At 36.2% G+C, this 20,747-nt stretch overlaps 2 protein-coding genes across 4 annotated transcripts in view; both read right to left on the minus strand.

Moving 5' to 3' along the window:
- Nucleotides 1-876: 876 nt before the first annotated feature.
- On the minus strand, nt 877-7,134 carry slc66a1 (solute carrier family 66 member 1). Of its 2 annotated transcripts, XM_073868170.1 has the most exons (9): nt 7,006-7,134; nt 6,354-6,412; nt 6,077-6,248; nt 4,006-4,135; nt 3,811-3,898; nt 3,401-3,561; nt 3,223-3,315; nt 1,939-2,129; nt 877-1,586 (listed from the first exon to the last, which is right to left on the minus strand). In XM_073868170.1, exons 3-9 carry the CDS (start codon nt 6,244-6,246, stop codon nt 1,505-1,507), a joined length of 915 nt encoding a protein of 304 aa, XP_073724271.1. In that variant the 5' UTR covers nt 6,247-6,248; nt 6,354-6,412; nt 7,006-7,134; the 3' UTR covers nt 877-1,504. The 2 variants fall into 2 exon arrangements, with proteins under 2 accessions (XP_073724271.1, XP_073724270.1); XM_073868169.1 differs by lacking the exon at nt 7,006-7,134 and having other exon boundaries at nt 6,354-6,512.
- Nucleotides 7,135-8,794: 1,660 nt separating this feature from the next.
- The window catches only part of trim33 (tripartite motif containing 33), a 34,422-nt gene continuing 22,469 nt past the window's right edge, over nt 8,795-20,747 (minus strand). The window contains exons 14-20 of one of the 2 annotated variants that reach the window (XM_055167697.2): nt 20,233-20,383; nt 18,193-18,581; nt 17,819-17,942; nt 15,559-15,633; nt 13,529-13,681; nt 9,600-9,650; nt 8,795-9,415 (exon numbers count right to left, since the gene is read on the minus strand). In XM_055167697.2, coding sequence (XP_055023672.2) covers nt 9,197-9,415; nt 9,600-9,650; nt 13,529-13,681; nt 15,559-15,633; nt 17,819-17,942; nt 18,193-18,581; nt 20,233-20,383 — 1,162 coding nt within the window. In that variant the 3' untranslated portion in view covers nt 8,795-9,196. The remainder of the gene's footprint in view (nt 9,416-9,599; nt 9,651-13,528; nt 13,682-15,558; nt 15,634-17,818; nt 17,943-18,192; nt 18,582-20,232; nt 20,384-20,747) is intronic. The other variant, XM_055167698.2, reaches the window with a different exon arrangement.

Consider the following 20,747-nt stretch of genomic DNA (forward strand, 5'->3'; position numbering starts at 1 on the left):
AATTTTGACATTTTACTTCATAATTATGACTTTTACAGTCATAATTTTGTCATAATTGTGACATTTTCTCTCATAATTTTGACTTTTCATCTCATAATTTTGAATTTTAGAGTCAAAATTTAGATTTTTTTAAATCTTATAATTATGAGTTTTTCTCTCAAAATTTTGACTTTACAAGTCATATTTTCGTCATAATTATGACTTTGTATCTCATGATTAGGACTTTAAAAGTCATAATTTCATTATGATTAGGACTTTTTATCTCATGACTTCATCATAATTGTGACATTTATCTCATAATTATGACTTTTACAGTCATAATTTTGACTTTTTATCTCAGAATTTTGACTTTTAAAGTCATAATTTAAATGTTTTAATCTTATAATTATGACTTTTTATCTCAGAATTTGGACTTTTAAAGTCATAATTTCTTCATAATTTTGACATTTTACTTCATAATTATGACTTTAACAGTCATAATTTTGTCATAATTGTGACATTTTCTCTCATAATTTTGACTTTTCATCTCATAATTTTGAATTTTAGAGTCAAAATTTAGATTTTTTAAAATCTTATAATTATGAGTTTTTCTCTCAAAATTTTGACTTTAAAGTCATATTTTCGTCATAATTATGACTTTGTATCTCATGATTAGGCCTTTTATCTCATGATTAGGACTTTTAAAGTCATAATTTCATAATGATTAGGGTTTTTTATCTCATGATTTCGAGCATGATTTTTTTTTATGTGGCGGAAATGGGCTTCCATGCATTTAATTATGCAGTGCAAAGAAAATGCTTTGATTGTAACGTGTTGAGTTTGTAGAAAGAGTGTAAAGAAAGAAAACATGTGTTAGCATAACAACAGCAAAACATGTTTGGCCACAGAAAAACCTTTAGTGAATGTTGTGCAATAAGAGAACAAGTAAACAATTTGAAATAAAAATAAAACAACTTCAATAGAAGTTGACTGACTGACCGATGTAATTCTGATTCAAGTTAAGGCCGAAAATCTTGCATTCCATACATTAAAAACATTTTCCACCCAAAGAAGATTTATATATTTTTTACAATAAATTCCATGACATTAAATGATAGCACCCTATTAACAATTCCTTAAAGTAAAGGCAGCTTATTTGTACAGTCCTTTCTGCCTCTCCACTAATGGTTATAGAGTCCCATATTAATAAATCAATCCCATTAAAAATAAAACACATGATTGTGTGCATTATCAAAAACAATATTAAAGTACAGTACAAACATTACAAAGATGTGTCCTTTTGGTGCCTAACACTTTTGTAAAATAAAAACATTGGACAAAAAAACTTTAGACGTTGACATTACTATGTATAAAACCATTGGATAAAAACGTTTATAAATAAAGCCAGAAAAACTTTTTGTGCTTTCGTATAATAATGTGGGCTGTGGGAATTTCAGGAAATTTGATGCCCATGAAAAAAAAAATCACAAGGTGTCTCCAGTATTCACAGCTGAAACTGAATGATTTAGTTGTGCAGGAGGGCAGCAGTCTCCTCATCTGTATCTGTGGAAGGCTGTGAAGATTTACTGTACATCAGAAACTGTAGAGATATCTGAAATAAAGTGTTAAGGCAACAAGTTGTTCATGTAGCTCGGTGGCAGATAATTGCATTAGTTGTGGGTTCGATCCAAGCGATCCTACACGCCAAATGCATCAATGAAAGTTGAATTATTGCCAAATTGTTTTTTAAGCCAGAGAATTTAAATTGTCAGGGCAAATGCATTAATTTGAGTCCATATAGATCGTGTTTGTTTGAAGATTTTGTGTAACAGCAAGTCTGTTGTTAAGCCAAATATGCCCATTATTAAATCATGTCACATTTTTCTCTGGTTATGGACCTACTGTGTTGGAAATGAATCATTCTCCTCCAGTGTCTCTGACATTTCATCAGTTTAAAAGGATATCACAAGGTCAAGTGAGAGCGTCCCCAGGCTGCCGATGAGCCAGGGGAGGTGGTGCACCATGTAACTGGTCTCTCCCTGACCCCGCTCCGGGTTCTTCACTAGGACACTAATGCCATATGTAGTGTTTCCCAGAATCACCAGCGCAAACAAGAAAAACGACACGCCTTCTGTTGACTTCCTCTGAAACTGCAGACGGCAGGAAATATTTCAGCTACAACATTAATAAACAACAACGTGTGCTTTTTAATGTGCTATTTATAAGTGACAAATCTTTAAACTTCTGATACATCAAACCGGAGGACACAACTATGATGAAATACAATGAAATGTAACTGGACTATAGGGATGCATAATGATTAACCACATCTAATTGTTTGCAGAATAAACATTTTTGTTTACATAATATATATGTATGTGTACTGTTTATAACATATATGTAAAACACACACACAAAATTATTTATATAATAAAGGAATTTTACACTTTTATAAAACGAAAATCCAGATTATTTACTTTCCCAAGATGTTTATGTCTTTCTTTGGTCAGTCGAGACGAAATTAAGTTTTGAGGAAAACATTTCAGGATTTTTCTCCATAAAGTGGACTTTTAAGGGTGTTATCTGGTGAAACGATTGTCATTTTTGGCAAGAAAAATACGAAACATGCACTCTTAAACCACAACTTCTCGTCTTGCACTAGCCGTGTGACCTCACGTATTACATAATCACGTGGAAAAGTGTGGGAATATGTGAAACGCACAATTGCAGACCATTTTAAACGATAAACTGACATTAATTATTATCATTCCACAACGTCTGAACGGTTCTCTTTCTCTACATTTGCAAACACTGGAGCTATAGTTTCGCATACGCTAGCGCATCACACGGCTAGTGCAAGACAAGAAGTTGTGGTTTAAAAGTGCATATTTTTCTCTCGTTTTACTAGATAAGATCCTTATGCCTCGATTGGGATCATTTAGAGTCCTTTGAAGCTGCATTGAAACTGTAAACTGTTAAGGTCCACTAAAGTGGAAAAATCCTGAAATATTTTCCCTGAAATTTTTTTTTATTTCTTCTCGACTGAACAAAGAAATACACAAACATCTTGGATTTTTGTTTTATGAAAGTGGAATATTTCTTTAAATCTATTCTTACAGTCTATTGTGTTTTATATACACATGTGAAGTCATATTTTATCCCAGAACCAAAGCCTGGGATATTTTACTTCCATATATAAAGAGTCGGACATTTGGCCCAAACATGTTTTATAACAAGACTTACGTTTTTGTATATCTGTGGCAGTCTGGAGCAGAGATACAGCACTGATGATACAGAGCCAATAGTAAAGCCTATAATCTCCTTTGTAGTAAAAGGCTGAAAAATATGATTACAAAATATTATATTTAATTCAACTCGATCCTAAGAACCATGATAAACCAATCATAAAAACTCTGATCACCTGCACTGCACTATTTTTCTCTTCTATGGCCAGCAACGCTCGACCCTTGAACACCGTGGGCATCGCATGGTCTTGGGCTGAGTGAGAAAAGCTGAGGATGGATGAGGAAATTCCCAGAAGACACAGCAAGCTGACCGTATTCAGTAAAGCGCCATCTCTACCTGCGGAGGAGAAAATCACTTCCATGAATCTGAACTTCAGACATCAGCACTTCCTCATAACACTATGCTGATGTGTTGGTTAAAGCACGTGCTTTTGCAATACAAGGCATTTCACACATGAGTGCAAACTAGAAATTGCAACAACTTCCTGGAAATACTTTTCAGTATGGTTTAAATGCAATGATGGCATACACTTGTGGCTTTTGTAATGAAGGGTAGAAGTGTTATGAAATGTGATTTCCAACTCACGCCTTGCTCTTTTATTCTTTAACATGTAGTACAAGTACATTGACAGCATCAGCAAGTCTGCAAAGACGTAGTACACAGCAGTGTATATCTAAGAGGAAAAGAGAAACAGATCAATATTGATAGATGCATTCATCGAATCTAACAACACATACAGGATAAAACTCCAACCCAGAGACACGTTGAATTGCTCTTTACCTGCAGCGGTAGCTGATCGGCCAAAAATGATCCTACAAGATTGCAGGAGTCACCCGCCAACCAGAATAAAAGAAACCAGATGGACAGAGCACTGTCCATATTCCCTGTCTTGCAGGAACTGTAATACTGCCTACAAAATAAGAGTCAGTACAACATATCTGAGCCGTATATTATTATTATTATTATTATTATACATTCCAATAGGAAGTATATAAGAATACTAAAACATTGTTTAATAGCATGAACAGCATTAAAACAAGAAACTTAAATTAAAACAAATATTCAAAATTCTGATTTTCCATTGGATCCAGAGATATGTTTATCAGTGAAGGCCTGTGACTTTTATTTCGAGGCCACACATTTGCAAAGCTTCTCACAACATGTATTTAGTTTTTCATGTGTGTGGTTCGTCATTTCAAATCGTGTTTGCCGCGTCATGTGAACCATGTGCATCGTGTGTCTCGTCAAAATAAGTGTCTGCTGCCGACGAGCCTAAAGGGTTAATGATAAAAGAGACGCTCGCGTTTGCCAGATACTCGCTTAATCTCATGCGTAATCAGAGTTTACTGTTAAGTCTCTTTTATCATATACCCTTTAGACACGTATGCATGTATTTTAACAAGACGCATGATGCACAAGGTTCACACGACACACCGAACACATATTTTGAATTCGCACCCCTCAGAAGAGAAGTCAGCGGCCGCCAATGATGTTTATTAGGTCATTTTTCTAACTCTAATCTTTAACATAATGAAGTTATTAAGCTGACTAAAATCTTCCAGGAGAAAATCTTGCTGAAAGGACCTCAGTTTCTTAATGTTTCTAAAATAACCCTTGGTTGAATAAAGGTTTTTAATATTTTTGAACGGGAAGAAGTGCCTTGGATTCTTACTTATTACAAACTATATAATAATAATAACAGCAAAAAATGTATTGCTTTGAAATGGAAAGCAAACATGAATGTGCCAATAGGTCTGTGGTACCATAAACCTTGAGAGGAGAAGTGAAATATTTAACAAAATGTGGAAACCATTTTTTTTTTTTACAAAAACAGTACCACCTGATTTGATTTGTTAAAGTTGAATTGTTTCACTATTTCTCTTCTTGTTCTTTATTTATTAATTGTATTTATTATTATTATCATTATTATATATTATTTTTTATTTGTGTGATTGTGTTTTCGGTGTATGTGTTTATTTTATGTTCTGAATTATGTTTGTTTTTACGGTTTAAAAAAAGTTAAATAAAATTACCAAATAAATTATCTGTCATTTACTCACCCTCAAGTTGTTTCAAACCTGCATACATTTCTTTGTTTTGATGAACACAAAAGGAAGGCAATATTTGTAACCAAACAGTATGTTTGTGTTAGCAGCACAATGGTCATGGGTTCAATCCAAGTGAAAACACATATTGTTCAAATATTTAACTTTAATGCACTGGAAGTTGTTTATAGGGATTCATGTTTCTTCTGTCAAATATATCAATGTAAATGTCATGGGAATACTCATGCCAAAACTTTTTGCAAGTCTTGTATTTAGCTATGACAAACGCATTGTTACATTTCAGATCATGGCTTTTATTACAACAGCGGATCTCAATCTCTCAAAGCTCTCGCATTGTCCACAACCATATATGAAGCTTCCCCCTCACAATTATACACAACAATAAAATATAAAATGATCCTTATTTTTTTACTTGGTTTACTTGTATGCTCATCTGTCTTATTTTAAATCATTTCTAGTCCTTTTGAGGACCCTTCCACAATGAAAAATCCAGCTAAGACCAGAAAAAGCATAATTGGTTTTAGCTGATGAAGCAAGCTGGTCTATCTTTGTTTTGATCACTCTTTAAGCTGGTCTAGCTGGACTTAGTTGGTCAGGCTGGAAGATCAGCTGTCCCACCAGCTCGACCAGCTTTGCCAGGCTGGGAGGACCAGCTTAAACCAACTACTGCAAGCTACCAGCTTATGCTGGTCTCTCAGTAGTGTTGGAAGGTTGTTAAAGCTTCTTGGTTAAAAAAACAGCTTTAAAACAAAGACATGACAAATAGTAATGGTTGAGCTACGTACGGCATTGAAGATACCATGAAGCAAACAATAGACAGCAGGCCGAGAATCACACTGGCCATGTCTCTGGCGTCCTGTGTGCATTCCCCCAGTCCGACCCAAATCCATTCCGTCCCGTTCGGGCAAAGAGAGCTGAAGTTCTGAGTACTGAGCTTATATACGCCATCAGACATCACTGGAAGTATAACGGGAATAAAATGTGTGTCAAGAATAAACTCACGCCATTTAAACCATGACGATTAAAATGTTTCAGTGTACATAAATACAATCAAAACAGTACCTGTAGTGTGTGGATCTTAAGATGTTCAGGTAAAAATCTCGATTTTACTCCTCGCTTTCCTAAACGCACACAGTGGAAAAACCAAAGATGTAAACAAAAAAGACATTAAAGTATGAAGTCATCGTTGAGCGCTCTGATTGGATGGACGAAGTGCGATAAACCATCCACAGAACGTCAAGTTCATCGTCGAAAGCTCTGATTGGAGGGTGGAGGAGCGACGTCATTCCATAGAAACAGCGGTGCGGTTTTCATTGGACATTCTGAACAAGCGCGGAAGTGAGTTGATCATTTATGTCGCTGCTTTCAGCAGTTTCAGAAGTGATTAAATGTCATAAAAAATATATATTATATATATATAACAACATGTAATATTGAACTAACAATTACATCCCTTTTAGAAATTTATCGTCAGACTTTTCATGTAGCTTAAACGGAAACGGTTTACACATCTTCAACAACAATAATGATCATTGTAAAATGTGTTTAGGTTTACAATTACCCATAATTATTATTAAATTGTAGGAAGCACGATATTAATTAAATGTGCCACATACTGTACAAGAAAAAAGTACAATAATGAACAAAACTCCCAATCTTAGAATTAATAGATAGTACAAGTTTTTAAAGAAAAATAAAAAATATATATCTTTACCTTCAGAATAAAGATCCGTCACCTCTCCACACAGACAGCAGAGTACGAGGCGGCGTGACCATCAGATCAGCTGATCTTCGGCAAAAACTGACTATTCAGCAAAAACATGACATATAGGCATATACGCCGTCTCCCAATCCAAAGGCTGCAGTCCCCGGAGGCCGCACCCGCAGGCTCCACACGTCATCAAGACGGTTTTATTACAAAATAGTAACAATTAAAGTTGACTATTATTCTCAGTTAATCGTAAATTGTTGTAGTTCGCATATGACTTGCGAATGCTCAGTTAACTGAAATAATCAGGCTTAATGACGTAAGCAGCGTGCATATGCGACCTCCGGAGGCTGCAGCCTTCCGATTGAGAAACGGCATTAGACAAACACATGTGACGTAAGAAAGTCTATGGGAGAATTCCAATCGGAGGTAAACAGCCCTATGCCCTACTCAACCCGACGGGTGATGTTCTTTGTCTGTCTGACACCTTTTGATGTTGCTTGTTTCAGTCACTCTATGCGTCGCTGCGCAGACAGCTTAGTGTTTGACATCAAAGTACCGCGAGAGTGATTCGAATACTGTGCTTTTAAATAGCTCTTGCGGTATTTCGATGTTTACATTTATTCAGCAGACATTGCATTTGTTTTCCTTCCATCTAAACGTTACAAATGAGTGATTAATGCATATGTTGTGAAAGGAACCTGTATAAAAGCTCATTTCTGTGTGAAAAGTATAAAAAGTAAAGCTCCAAATACATCAGATTTAGCTACAAAACTTCATTTAAATAGATTGTGATTGTACTTTTAAATGCATTAATTCATCTTATTCTAAACATTTAAATATTACTAAATGAACATACAGATGTAAATGAAGCAGTGTCCACATGGCACAAAATATATATTTTCAAATATAATTTTACATTTATTTCAAAATATACAAAAATATGTGTGGTAAAGTTTGCTTTTAAATGTGTTTACAAACATATATGTTTTGGTCAATTTTTGTATATTTTGAAATATATTTAAAAGACAAATATATTTTAAAGCATTTATATACAAAAAACAAGTTTGAAAATATTAAAATTAAATAGATTTTCAACTGCAATAATATACTTATTTTATACATTTATACAAACTTTTATACTTTGAGCAAAAAAATATATTTTGTTGCCGTATGGGTTGTAAAATTAATAATGCATTTGTTGCCCCTGAAATACATTTTGAAATAGGTTAATATATGAAGGTTAAAACTAAATATATTTTCAAAAATAATAAAAAAATATATTTAATTCAACTTTACTTTCTACAAAATGTATTTAGCATATATTTAAAAGATATTTTTGGCCAAAGAAATGTATTTGAACCCAGACTACATAAACACAGATAGTAATTTTACTTTGAATAATTTACTCCATACTTCAATCCTTAAAATTTAACATTGGCACTGCTTATGTTTATGCATTTTTTTAAAAATAAAATACATAAATCTTTTACAAAATAATAACTATTCAATTATTCATCATTAATCAAGTGTTTTCCAAATTCCCATTGCTTTTTAGACTTTTAGACAATTCATATTGTGTTACATTGGATTTGCTTGTGAATTGAAGGTACTTGTGTCCGGTAGCACAGACACCCATTTAGTATGCATCTGTCTGAGGAAAGGGTCTGTGATTAATACTTTAATACCACAATAAAGTGGTGACAGTTTTATTAAAAACATTCATCAAACTTCCGAAGAGATTTAAATTAGTAATAGGAACAAAACTTAAAAACACACATGCAAAGACAGCAGATGGGTCATAAATGATAAAGTTTATCATACAACGGAAGGGAGAGATGAGTATCATTTATAAAGTATCATTCACAATAGATTTACAAATATAATAATATCCAACAGTTTAAAAGAAAAAGAAGCATGTTATTTACTAAATCAGACCAAAACATGACCTATGTAAATTTGTACAAGTCTCTTCACTGACACCCAATGACTTCTCTCCTTCAAGAGAGAAAACCGTCGATGATAACTTCAACACCCACAATGCAAGTTCCTACACAGTATGTACAATGGATCGGCAGGGTGAGAAGAACATGACATAAATAACCATCAGATCCATCATTTGATTTTCACAGACCAGAATACGTCAGAGGTCACGAGGAAGACTCGATTTATTTGAAGCCGAATCCCTCAAGTCTCCTCATTTTATAAGCAGAAACATCTCGGCATCTACTTTTAAACGTTTGCGTTTCGGTTGTACGACGTCATCGTCAGAGTCCTCAGCATCCTCCTTGTCGCCGTCGGCTGGCTCCTCCTTCTCCATGGCTACCGGGAACGTTTGATCAGGAAAAATCTCCAGCAGTTTTTCTTCAAAGTACATACCGACGGCTTTTCCGGCTTGTGCAACTTCTGAGTCCGCCTAGGAGCAGAAGGAGAGGGGAAAGAGTGTGGAAATATGAGGACAGATGAGGGAGGAATGCAGGTCCAGGTGATTAGGGAAGGATGAAGGGGAGGAGGAGAAGATAGCACAGAAAGGGTTAAAACTCCATGTGGGCACTTGGGTGCCAGCGCAGCCCATCGGTGTGGTGTACGAAACGTCTTACCTGAACATTACTCTGTTTGTCCTCATCATAAACCTGGATTATTCGAGACATCTAAAAACACCAATGACGGCACAAAAAAAACGAAAGGAAAAAAATACAAAAGAAAAGGGGGAAGAAAGATTTTATACCATACACAGTGAGGTCACAACCTCACCTGTACAGAAAAAATGACTAAGGAGCACAATATTCTGTTCGCCCATCATACATGCCTTACATTGAGACGGGGTAAGCAAACAGATTTCATTGAGGAAAAGAAAACTACTGAGCAATAATGTTCTACATATTGGCCCGCTTTCCAAAATTTACAAATTGAATGTAAAACAATTATGTAAAAAGGCTTTCTATATTAAAGTGCTTCTTTGACATGAATACCATTACAGGCATTTTTACAGTTGTATTGATCCTAAGAAAATTTTAGAAACCCCACAAAACCATCACAGTAAATGAAAAAAAAAATTCACACATAAGATGTATTTTGGAAGACAGTCGCCATCAAAAACAAATGCCAAATGATCCTGATTGGTCTATAACAATAATCAAATCTTTAAACTCATAGTAAAGTCCTCAGTTATTGATTTTGTCTGTTTAAGGCATACTGTGGCCACTATGGCAAACACAAAGAAGATAAAACAATCTGATATGGCTTCAAAGTGAACCAGGGAGAAGGTTGAACAAAAATATATAAAAGGCCCTGGGGCCAGTTGTTCAAAAGTAATCCATTTAGATCAAAATTAGATCAAATTGGGTTGTTCAAAACCAAAAAATGGATTCTGAATTTGGATTGGATCATAAAATCACTTTGTGTTGTTCAAAACTTTTTAGTAAGATTGGGATTAGTTTGATCCCAAAATGTAGGATTATTCTGATCCCAACAGAAGGTTGGATTTCAGGAACAAACATGTACATTTAGTCTACAATACAACATTTCTATTACGTAATATTTATACATTTATCATTTTTGTTATAAGTTTGCTCTTGATTAGCTTAATCATTATAATGATAAAGTATTCAAAGTATAACATTGGGCTACCATTTAAACCTTCAGGTCAATTAGGAAAGAAAAAGTCCATATAAATCCCTCATACTGCAAACAAAATATATTTAACATTTAATTTTATCTTATTAACTTTAGTTGTCATTTGACACTGTACAGTATATTCATCACAATCATCAGAGACCAAACACTCAAAAGTAGTTTTAACAACCGGCATCTTTACAAATGTAAAATACTGCAAATTTAACCTCTTTACGACTTAAAATTCATGCGTTTGTGTATAATTTATATTTATAATGTATATTATTATTTGTGGGCCAGAAAAACAGACTAAATGTTGAATTGAAATAAAAAGTAAGGAAAAGTTGTATTGTTTTATTCTCTCTTCGAGTAAAAACACTTAGATGATTTACCTGATCCTGAATAGCAAACATGGACTTTCCAAATCTGGATCACTTTTGAACAACTGGCCCCTGATGCAGAACCCAATGCATTGAAGCAGCAGCAAAAAATCTCTGCTAATAATCATCTTAATGTTTATGTAATTGGAAATCTTTGATTTTTGAATCGCAACTACTAACGATGTTACATGGATGATTATATAGTTGCTCTGCCTTCTCTTATAAAAATCATAGAAAAACCTAACAACAAACAACAAAAGTATTGTTTAGTCTAAAACACGTTGAAGATTAACAAAGATGCTGTCGACTGAATAAATAATAGGCCAATTCCACACACAAGCGGTTCATTCGGCTAACTGATGCCTCTCCTCCATTTATTTCCATTCAAAGATACCGCCTCTGGGCTCCTTCCCTGTGTAGTGTATACTGCAGTGTTCTTAATGTTGCACGCTTGCCTTAAAGCGGCTTTGGCCAAGGCTTGGCTCTTTTGTTTGCCGTCAAGCGGCTGACCACCAATTATTGTTGTCCATGTAAACGTGCTCCCTGTTACTGTACCTTTGTAACGAAGTTTGACAGTATTATAAATGTCCAAATTTATAATGTATAAATGGCCAAAGTTTTACAGACTGTGGACACCAAATGTACCTACAATTATAATCACCCTCATATACAAGACTTTTTGGCATCATCTGAGCCTAAAGCGGTCTTGCACACGGTGTCGCTCTTACAGCAGTATACGTGGGTGCGAGTTTAAAGGGGTCATGAATTGAGAAATGTGCTTTTGATTGCATCATAAAATATCTTGTAAGTTTCAGAACTTAAAACTTCCTCATTAGTCCTTAACTCTTTCCCTGCCAGTGTGTCCAGTCAGCGCCAGCATTTTTATGATTTTCACAAAAGTTTAATGCCTTCCAGAAAATCTTTTTCTTTATATGTAAGGGATAATCCACGGCTAGCCATGCATTAAAGGGTTTTAATGCACGACGTAGAGGCGAAGAACCACCCGACGTGTAGCGGAGTGCATTAAAACCCTTTAATGCATGGCTAGCCGTAGATTATCCCGCTTATACCTTGGTTATTTGCCAAGTTAAAGCTGTAATTAATGTTTACAGTGTAATTTTTTAACAGACAGGTAAAATGACGGTCATTTTCTTAAGTTAAGGCTTGCACTCCATCCGCTTTAAACAAAGTAGTGCTGAAATAAAACCTGCGCACTTTAAAGAGAGATGCACTTATGTCTCGCTCGCTCTCTCTGCAGGTGTAACTGTGTTACTATGGTTGCCAATGTTTATAGTAGCAGATTAATTTCTAACTGTAATCAAACTGACTGGAACTTCCTGTGCATCAAATGGTTTTAATGCACACCTTCCAGCCAATCAGAATCGAGTATTTAAACAGACCATGGTATAAATATAAATATACAATACATCAAAATGAAACAACAGACCCAATTTTTGAGCAAAAATCTGAGATAATTGCAATTTTGTAAATGACTTTCGTTAGATATCAGATTCAGTGCGATTAAAAAAAAACAGAGTTTTTACTGTTTTTGGATCGGTGGATGCGTCAATGTTTTATAAGTTCTGTAAAAGCGCCATCTAGTGGATAATAGTGGAAATATGGATTGCTGTATAAACTCATCATTTGCAGGGAAGCGTTTTCTCTCGTAATTGACAAGATAACTCGTCAATGGCGGGGAAAGAGTAAAATTTTCATTAAAACCAAGCTGCTAAAATGCTTCATGTCAGATTTTGTCTCAGTATGACATCATAGTGTGATGAAAGACCGCCTTCACTTCCACACAATTGCATCTGTAGCAGAAACCACCCAATTAACACATGCGCATGTAGTACGAGGTGAGACGCAAACGCAAGATTACACAGGAACAACAGAGATGCCTTAGAGGATTACAAGATGAAGTGCCATGTGAAAAAAAAGTCTTTTCATCGCCTTCCTTGTGATCCTAACATTAGGAAAGCATGGATGAAGTTTCACATCCCAATAAGTGGACTAACATTATGACCTTCAAAAAAGATGCAGTTCATGACACCTTTAAAGCTTTAAATCAGTTTAGTATTCATCATCTAATTGATTTACTTTACATTTTGTATTTGTCACGTCCACTAAATATGTACACTTAACATCCAAACCTTAATAAATGTAGGCAGCTCTTGAACGACTGCAAAACTGACAGTCACGTCATGCATTTCATTTATCACCGTTCAAAAGAACAACAAACAATCTACCATACAGAGTACAATGTTTAAACACACGCTCTGTAAACGAAACAAACACCTTATTGTGTGTTAGTCCTTTAACAAACACTAATTCAACATCCACTGATCAGCCTCATTGAAACCATTAGTGCAGTAGTTAGTTTTGGCCGTTTGCTCACCGTGGTGAAAGAGTGTAAATACATGCAGTAAACTGCACATTCATGCCGTGTTGCTTTAGTGTATTTTATACTTTTTAAAAGACCTCATGCAATGAAGGTCACACCCCTAACCCAGGTGAAGGACATGCTTCAGACTCACCTCATTGTATTTGGCACAATTGCTAAAGACCAGACGCACGTCGGACACAAAGTCTTTGGGGCTCTTGTAATGAAGAGGATGTCTCCGCTGTAGTTTCATTTTCACAAGGGTTAAATCCATTGGTTGCTTTATAATTTTATAGTAATTGGGTACCTGGAGAAAAACATGAAGGCTTTAACTGATGAGTTAGGGGCTGTTTACACATCCACGATTTCAGACGTAAATGGGAATGTTTTATACGGTTTGGATTTTTATTTAAACGGCGACAGCTTTTGGGGTACTGAAAATGCTAACTTTTGATTACGTTTTTAAAGTGCAAGATTTAAATAATGACACCTTGTTGTCTCTGTGTAAACTAGTAAATGCAAATCTGTGACAACGGTGACGTCATAAGCACGTGTTAATTCAGTCTAAAGACATGCGCGAGTATAACAATATAATAATATAACAACAAAGGCGCCTATTATGTGTGCATAACATCGCCATTAACAGGCATGGCATACGTAATGCAGCTGATTTGGGTGATTCTCACGAAACCATTGAAACACCACGGCACTAATGATTTTAGCTTTAAAATATGTAATATAGTAACATTAAAAAGCATCAGAATTAACACAATACTGTGTTCTACCTTGCACAATGTGTGATTTCAACATAAGAATTTATAATTGGAAATTTTATATCATTTTCTGCTGAAATTCTCATTACCGCAATGTGTCCGGCTGTGTTTGAACATGCGTTATTTTGTAATTTAATCAAATTAACACAAAAATATTAAGAAAAAAAATAAGTGGATGTTTTGCTAGATTACTTTAGATGACAGAAAAAATATTTACTGAATATTCATGTATAATAATAATGAAGAAAAATTAGGAAAATGATGTGTCCATGCCTGATGTTCTCATCCTCCGCAACACTTTTTGAGAACAGTTTAAGCACACATACAGAATTTTAATAAAGTTTGATTTTGAATGACCAAGCACATGGACCAGTTACTTCAAGATGGCTACCAGGTAAGATCATTTTTTTACAGTTAACTTGAAATATTGTCTTGTCAGAATGCTTACACGACATTTTGATTATCATTACCGCAACAGATGCTTATTAAATGTTAATTTAATTAATAGAAGCATAATACTTTGATTTTAAATGCATGTGCAGAATCTCCAAATTATGTTCTTTCAGGTTTGTCATGTCATTTTGAAAATATGTCAGTGTTGATGTTTTCTGACTGTTGCGGTAATGAGATTTTTTAGGACTAATTTTTTTAAATTATGTTACAAAAAGTGTTAAATGATAAGTAAAAGTTTTTAAATTAATGTTCCCATTTACTCCAGACTTTGTTTTTCAATGTCTGGTGGGAAAAAAGTAAATTTAAGCAATTTTTACATTTTCATGCTTGACATGTTTAAAACCAAGTTTTCGTGAGAATCACCCATTTAGTCGTCTTCACGGATCCATGTAAATGCAGATCTATTCAACAGCGTTGTCATCTGTACGTGAAATTTGCACGGAAACGTTTCTTACTAAATCATTGTTGTGTAAACATAGTTTTAGTTCTGCTGATTTTTACATCTTTAAAGTTTCAAATTGGGGTTACAAGGTAAAAAAAACTAAATGACAGCATTACATGCAGGACAATTTACTATGTTTTGAAACCGTATATGGCACAGTCTGAACAAAGGAAATAAAAAGAAGAGCTATTAAATGGGACACAAATCTAAATAAGGGAGTACGTAAAATAAAATCTATTGAGATTATCAAATAATATTTATTGATGATTCTGGTATTATGCAATTATACTCCAGTCATGAGAAATAACATTAAGAATTAACCCAGAGGCTTACTATAGTGTGATTGATGTTGCAGTTATAATCTTTACTGTTGTGATATCATTTATGATCAGCTATGAAACATTACAGCTCACAGCGAGCAATGATTTAGTTTCAGACGTGAGAAACAGCTTTGCCCTTTAAGAACGCATTAATAACTACATTCATTAGAAATGAGGAAACTGCGGGATTGCTTACCGATGGAGAAACAGGCTCTTGAAACTCCACGCTGAGCTCATGACAGAACACATGCAACAGCAGACGCTCACATCGCTACAAAACAAGAGGAAAGAAACATCAAATCTTTACATCTCATAACAGAAGATCCATGTTGGGAAAATGTCATATTAACAGATCATATGAATAAACGTGACGTCACACGTTTCTACTTATGTGATTGTGGACTGTAGGGCAATAATAAACAAAATGCATTTCATATGCAATTGCATAAAATGGATCATTCTGATCCTGGATGCTGATGCAATGCAATGCTGCAAATGTGTTTCGGAAACTCTCCATGGGAATTTTAAAACTATTCCAAATTGGAAACTTAACTGGAATTTATGGGAATTATTGGGAAATGTATATAAATTATGTCATATACAAACATAAATAAACATTTTGTTTGGTCATAAGCAGACATGCATGCAAGGTAATAAAAATTTTGAAGAATTCTGATACTTGCACTCATCAAGCCGTGAATTTATTTGTTTAAAAATCCTTTAGAAATCATTCTAACATCAATGATTTTTGATCAAATAAATGCAGGCTTGATAAGCATAAGAGACTTCTTTCAAAAACATAAAAAATATGAATGCGTCCAAACTTGTGGGTGGTACAATAAATCTGTATGATAACAGAAAACTGGCTAGCAGAATGCATGTTAGCTGGCCTCATACATTTTCAATGAAATAGTGCAAGATTACATTTAGATATCTGATGTACTGCCTTCAAGAAATGATGTGTGTATGTTATGGATGAATGCAAATATATGCAGGGAGTGTGGCCTCAATAGCCCTTCAGTAAGCTGTGTGCATGTGACTGAAATGTAACTGGAATTGCATTAAATCTTGTTGTGTTAAATAAAATTATGCTGCAAGATTACATTTAAGTTCCCTGTTTTAGGCAACTTTGCAATTTTTACAAATTCCCAGTTTATTCCCATATATTCCAGTTAATTCCCAAGGAAAGTTTCCAGCCTTGATAATTCCCAGAATTTTGCAACTCCAGCAAAAAAAGCACAGCAAGTAACAGCAATGATGTAAATGTCTGTAACCTTAATATAAAAGCAAGGCGGCATTCAAAGTCCTGCTATATTTTGAATATATGCATGCCTGGTGAGGTTGCAAACCTTAAAAGGGGGGGGGTTTCAATGATATTTCATGCATTCTGACTTATTAACACAGTTATAAAGTTGTTTCCTCATGCTAAACGTAGGCAAAGTGTCAAAAAAGCAGTTGGACGTGTTACAGAGTATTTCTGTGCCGAATGCACTTCGCCAGGGTTCGTACAAGTTTCGGAAAGTTTTTTCGATTACAGGTCCAACTGACGTTTCAGGGGTTTTCTATACGTATCACTTCTTTATATGGGCTTCCGCCGGAAAACTTCCCCCGGAAAACCCCGCCTACCCGTCAATCAGCTAGAGATGCTAGAGCTTGCAAACATCTTATCACGCCACTCAGCTTTGTTTAATTTAAAAAGTCAACAATGGCACAAAAGTGTGTTTTTGGATGCAAGGAGAAGAAAGTCAGCCTTATGAAAACATTGAATATATTTTATTATCCGGGGTAGCAGCGGAGTTTTGCGTGTGTTTGATGCGCTGGATTTTCCCAACCGGGTCATGACGAGTTGCACGCGGTAAGTAAGACTTCTGTCTTATGTTGGAAATAGTCGCGTGCATATTATATAAATGACACAAACATGTAGTGAATCATCAGTTAAAACAGTGTTGTATAGTGTTGCATGACTCGTACTCGCTCCTCCTGCGGTATAACTCCTCCTTCTTCATTTTTTCGTACGTTATCGGAAAGATTCGGTAAAACTAATCTTTCTTTTATAAATCAGATTAAACTAAAGACTCTTCGGAGATATAAAGGATGTCATACTACTCTATAGGTACTCCAGATTAACATAAAAAATGCAGAAACAACGTGTTTTACGTGAGCTTTAAATAATCGGCCAAGACAAATAATATTTGGCCATTTTATCATCCTTGGCCTCCCTTGCATAATGACAAAGTTGCAGGCACCCCAAATCTATTCCCAAATTAGCAGTACATCTTATACCTTAGCATACATTTTGCTTACATTCAGCTATTGTAAGTTTAAAGAATGTATTATTTTGTGTCCTGTTCTGTATAGTTTGTGTTTTATGTCCCATACAGAATTGTGTCACAAGAATATCTTGGTACAAATGAGGACAGCTCAGTGACCGTGGACATGTTTTCAGTGTGACTCACTCGTTGGTCTTCTGGGCTCATCGCCGTCTCATTTTTGTCTTTCTTATTTGGTGGGCTGTCATCACAGTTGTACTCAATCTCTGGGTTTATCAGATTTCTGCAGAACGTGCACATCCAGTCTCCACTACAACACACAAAAACAAAAACACAGAACTTAAAAAATCAAGCCTTGTTCACAAATGCAACGGGTTGTGTTCTGCATTAAAACATTTATTATTATTATGTTACACAAATATAAGGTTAAGTGGGTGGATATCTCATGGATCAACCAATGATGGGTTCAAACCTACTGTTTATCTGCTCAGATACGACCATAAGAATAGATTTAGAGGTTTATATGTAATATCCTGTATAAATAAGGATGCGTTTGTTACCTGGGAGAGGATTTAAGAGTCGGGATGTGGCAGTTGATGTGGAAGACTTTAGGACAGCGATCACAGCACAGCAGCTCTCCTCCGTTTTGACACACCGCGCACCAGTCCTCATTCGGGTCGTCTTCTTTACCAGCACCCGTCTGGGTGTTAGCGGTGGTCGTGTTGCCTCGATGGGAAAGCGAAGGCCTCATCTGACTTCCGTTTGACTGAGTCCTCCCATTGGTCATAGGCGTGCGAGAGCTGGGGTTCGTACAAGATGAGAGCTGCTCGGTCTGTGGTTCTGATTTGACGTTCTCACCGAGTGATTTTAACATGTCCTGGACTGAACCGGTGGACACGGACGAGAGGACAGGAAGAGGTGGTGTTACGCCTCCTTCTGGACTGCTCATCTGGTTTAAAGAGAATGAATAAATGCAAGGTATTCAACCTCAGGGTCACCAAAATTTCAAATGTGATTATTTTTTGTATGCGTTTATGAAGTTGCTCTGATGTTTAATAGATAAATGGACAGACAGACAGAGAGATGAACGGACAGAGATGTAGAGAGATGTGGCAGACAGACAGAGAGACAGACAAAGAGGAAACAGACGGACGGACAGACAAACAAAGAGAAACATATGGTCGGACGGACAGACAGAGAAACAGACAGACAGACAGAAACAGACAGACAGACCGACAAACAGATAGACATAGGAACGGACAGAAAGACAGACGGACAAAGAGAAACAGACCAGACAGAAAGAGAAAGACAGACAAAGAAACAAACAGACAGACAGACAGACATGTAGAGACAGACAGGGAGAAACAGATGGACAGACCAGCCAGACAGACAGACAAGAAGAGACAGACCAGACAGAAAGACGCACAGACAGACAGATGCACAGACAGACAGACAGGCAGGCAGAGAAAGACGGACAGACAGACAGACAAAGAGAAACAGACAGACAGAAAGAGAGACTGACAGACAGAGTGAAACAGACAGAGTCAGACCATACAGAAAGACAGACAGACAGGGAGAGACAGACCAGACAGACAGACGGACAGGGAGAGAAAGACGGACGGACAGACAGACAAAAAGAAACAGACAGACAGAAAGACAAACTGACAGACAGAGAGTGAAACAGACAGACAGAGAGAAACAGACGGAGAGAGAGAAACAGACGGACAGAGTGAAACAAACAGACAGACAGACCAACCGACAGGGAGAGACAGACGGACAGACAGGGAGATACAGACAGACGGACAGGGAGAGAAAGATGGACAGACAGACAGACAGAGAGAAACAGACGGACAGAGTGAAACAAACAGACAGGGAGAGAAAGACAGATAGAAAGGGAGAGACAGACCAGACAGACGGACAGGGAGAGAAAGATGGACAGACAGACAGACAGACAAAGAGAAAGACAGACAGACAGAAAGACAGACTGAAACAGACAGACAGTGAAACAAACAGACCGACCGGGAGAGACAGACAGATGGACAGACCGACCGACAGGGAGAGACAGACCAGACAGAGGGACAGGGAGACAAAGATGGACAGACAGACAGACAAAGATGGACAGACAGACAGACAGACAGAGTGAAACAGACAGACAGACAGACAGACAGACAGACAGACAGAGAGAGACAGACGGACAGACAAAGATGGACAGACAGACAAACAGAGTGAAACAGACGGACAGACAGACAGACAGACAGACAGACAGACAGAGACAGACACAGATGGACAGACAGACAAAGATGGACAGACAGACAAAGATGGACAGACATACAGACAAAGAGAAACAGACAGACAGAAAGACAGACAGAGTGAAACAGAGAGACAGAGAGAAACATTATGATCTATACATAAAAGAACATGAAATAGTGTTCCCATATCTTTTGATTTATGAACATTCATAACTTTCATGTTTTTTTCTAATAATAAAAAAAATCACAATATTAAAATAGCCTGTCATTTGTTTTTATGATCTCCATAACCATGAGAGCCTAAATAGAAAGAAGGAACATAAATGACCAATGAAAAAACAACACAAATACCATGCAAGCACTCCGTCTGCCATCTTTGCCCCGTTCTGTTTTGACGTTTGTTCCCGAGTAGCCACACTCTTCCTCTGCTCCTGGTTCCTGTTTAACCTTTATTTGGTCCACAGTTGTGTTCCCTGTGCCAGGTCTACCAGCTGACCCACAACTAAAACACACATAAACAGAAAGACAACACAATCTTAAATGCATGGTCTCAACACTAATGCTATGTTTTAAAGCTGTGAAAGTTTGTCCCCAAATCCCCAATTAACTTCTGCAACTATTTCAGCCTTCAGATGAAATATTATCCTATTTAACACTCATTACATACATGTACTTAAATCTACACATACTAACAGGAATAAGGAACTCATAATAACCTAATCGACACACAGTTGCTGGTAGTGTGCACACAGCATTAGATTACCAATGATCTTTATAGGATGCACTCATACTAGTGCCCAAGCGCAGTTGTCCTAAATGTTTCACACTAGTCAAATGAACCAGGCTTTGGTGGTCAGTTCAGTTTG

The sequence above is a fragment of the Misgurnus anguillicaudatus genome, chromosome 5 (genome assembly GCF_027580225.2).
Source record: "Misgurnus anguillicaudatus chromosome 5, ASM2758022v2, whole genome shotgun sequence".
Classification (NCBI taxonomy): Eukaryota; Metazoa; Chordata; class Actinopteri; order Cypriniformes; family Cobitidae; genus Misgurnus; species Misgurnus anguillicaudatus.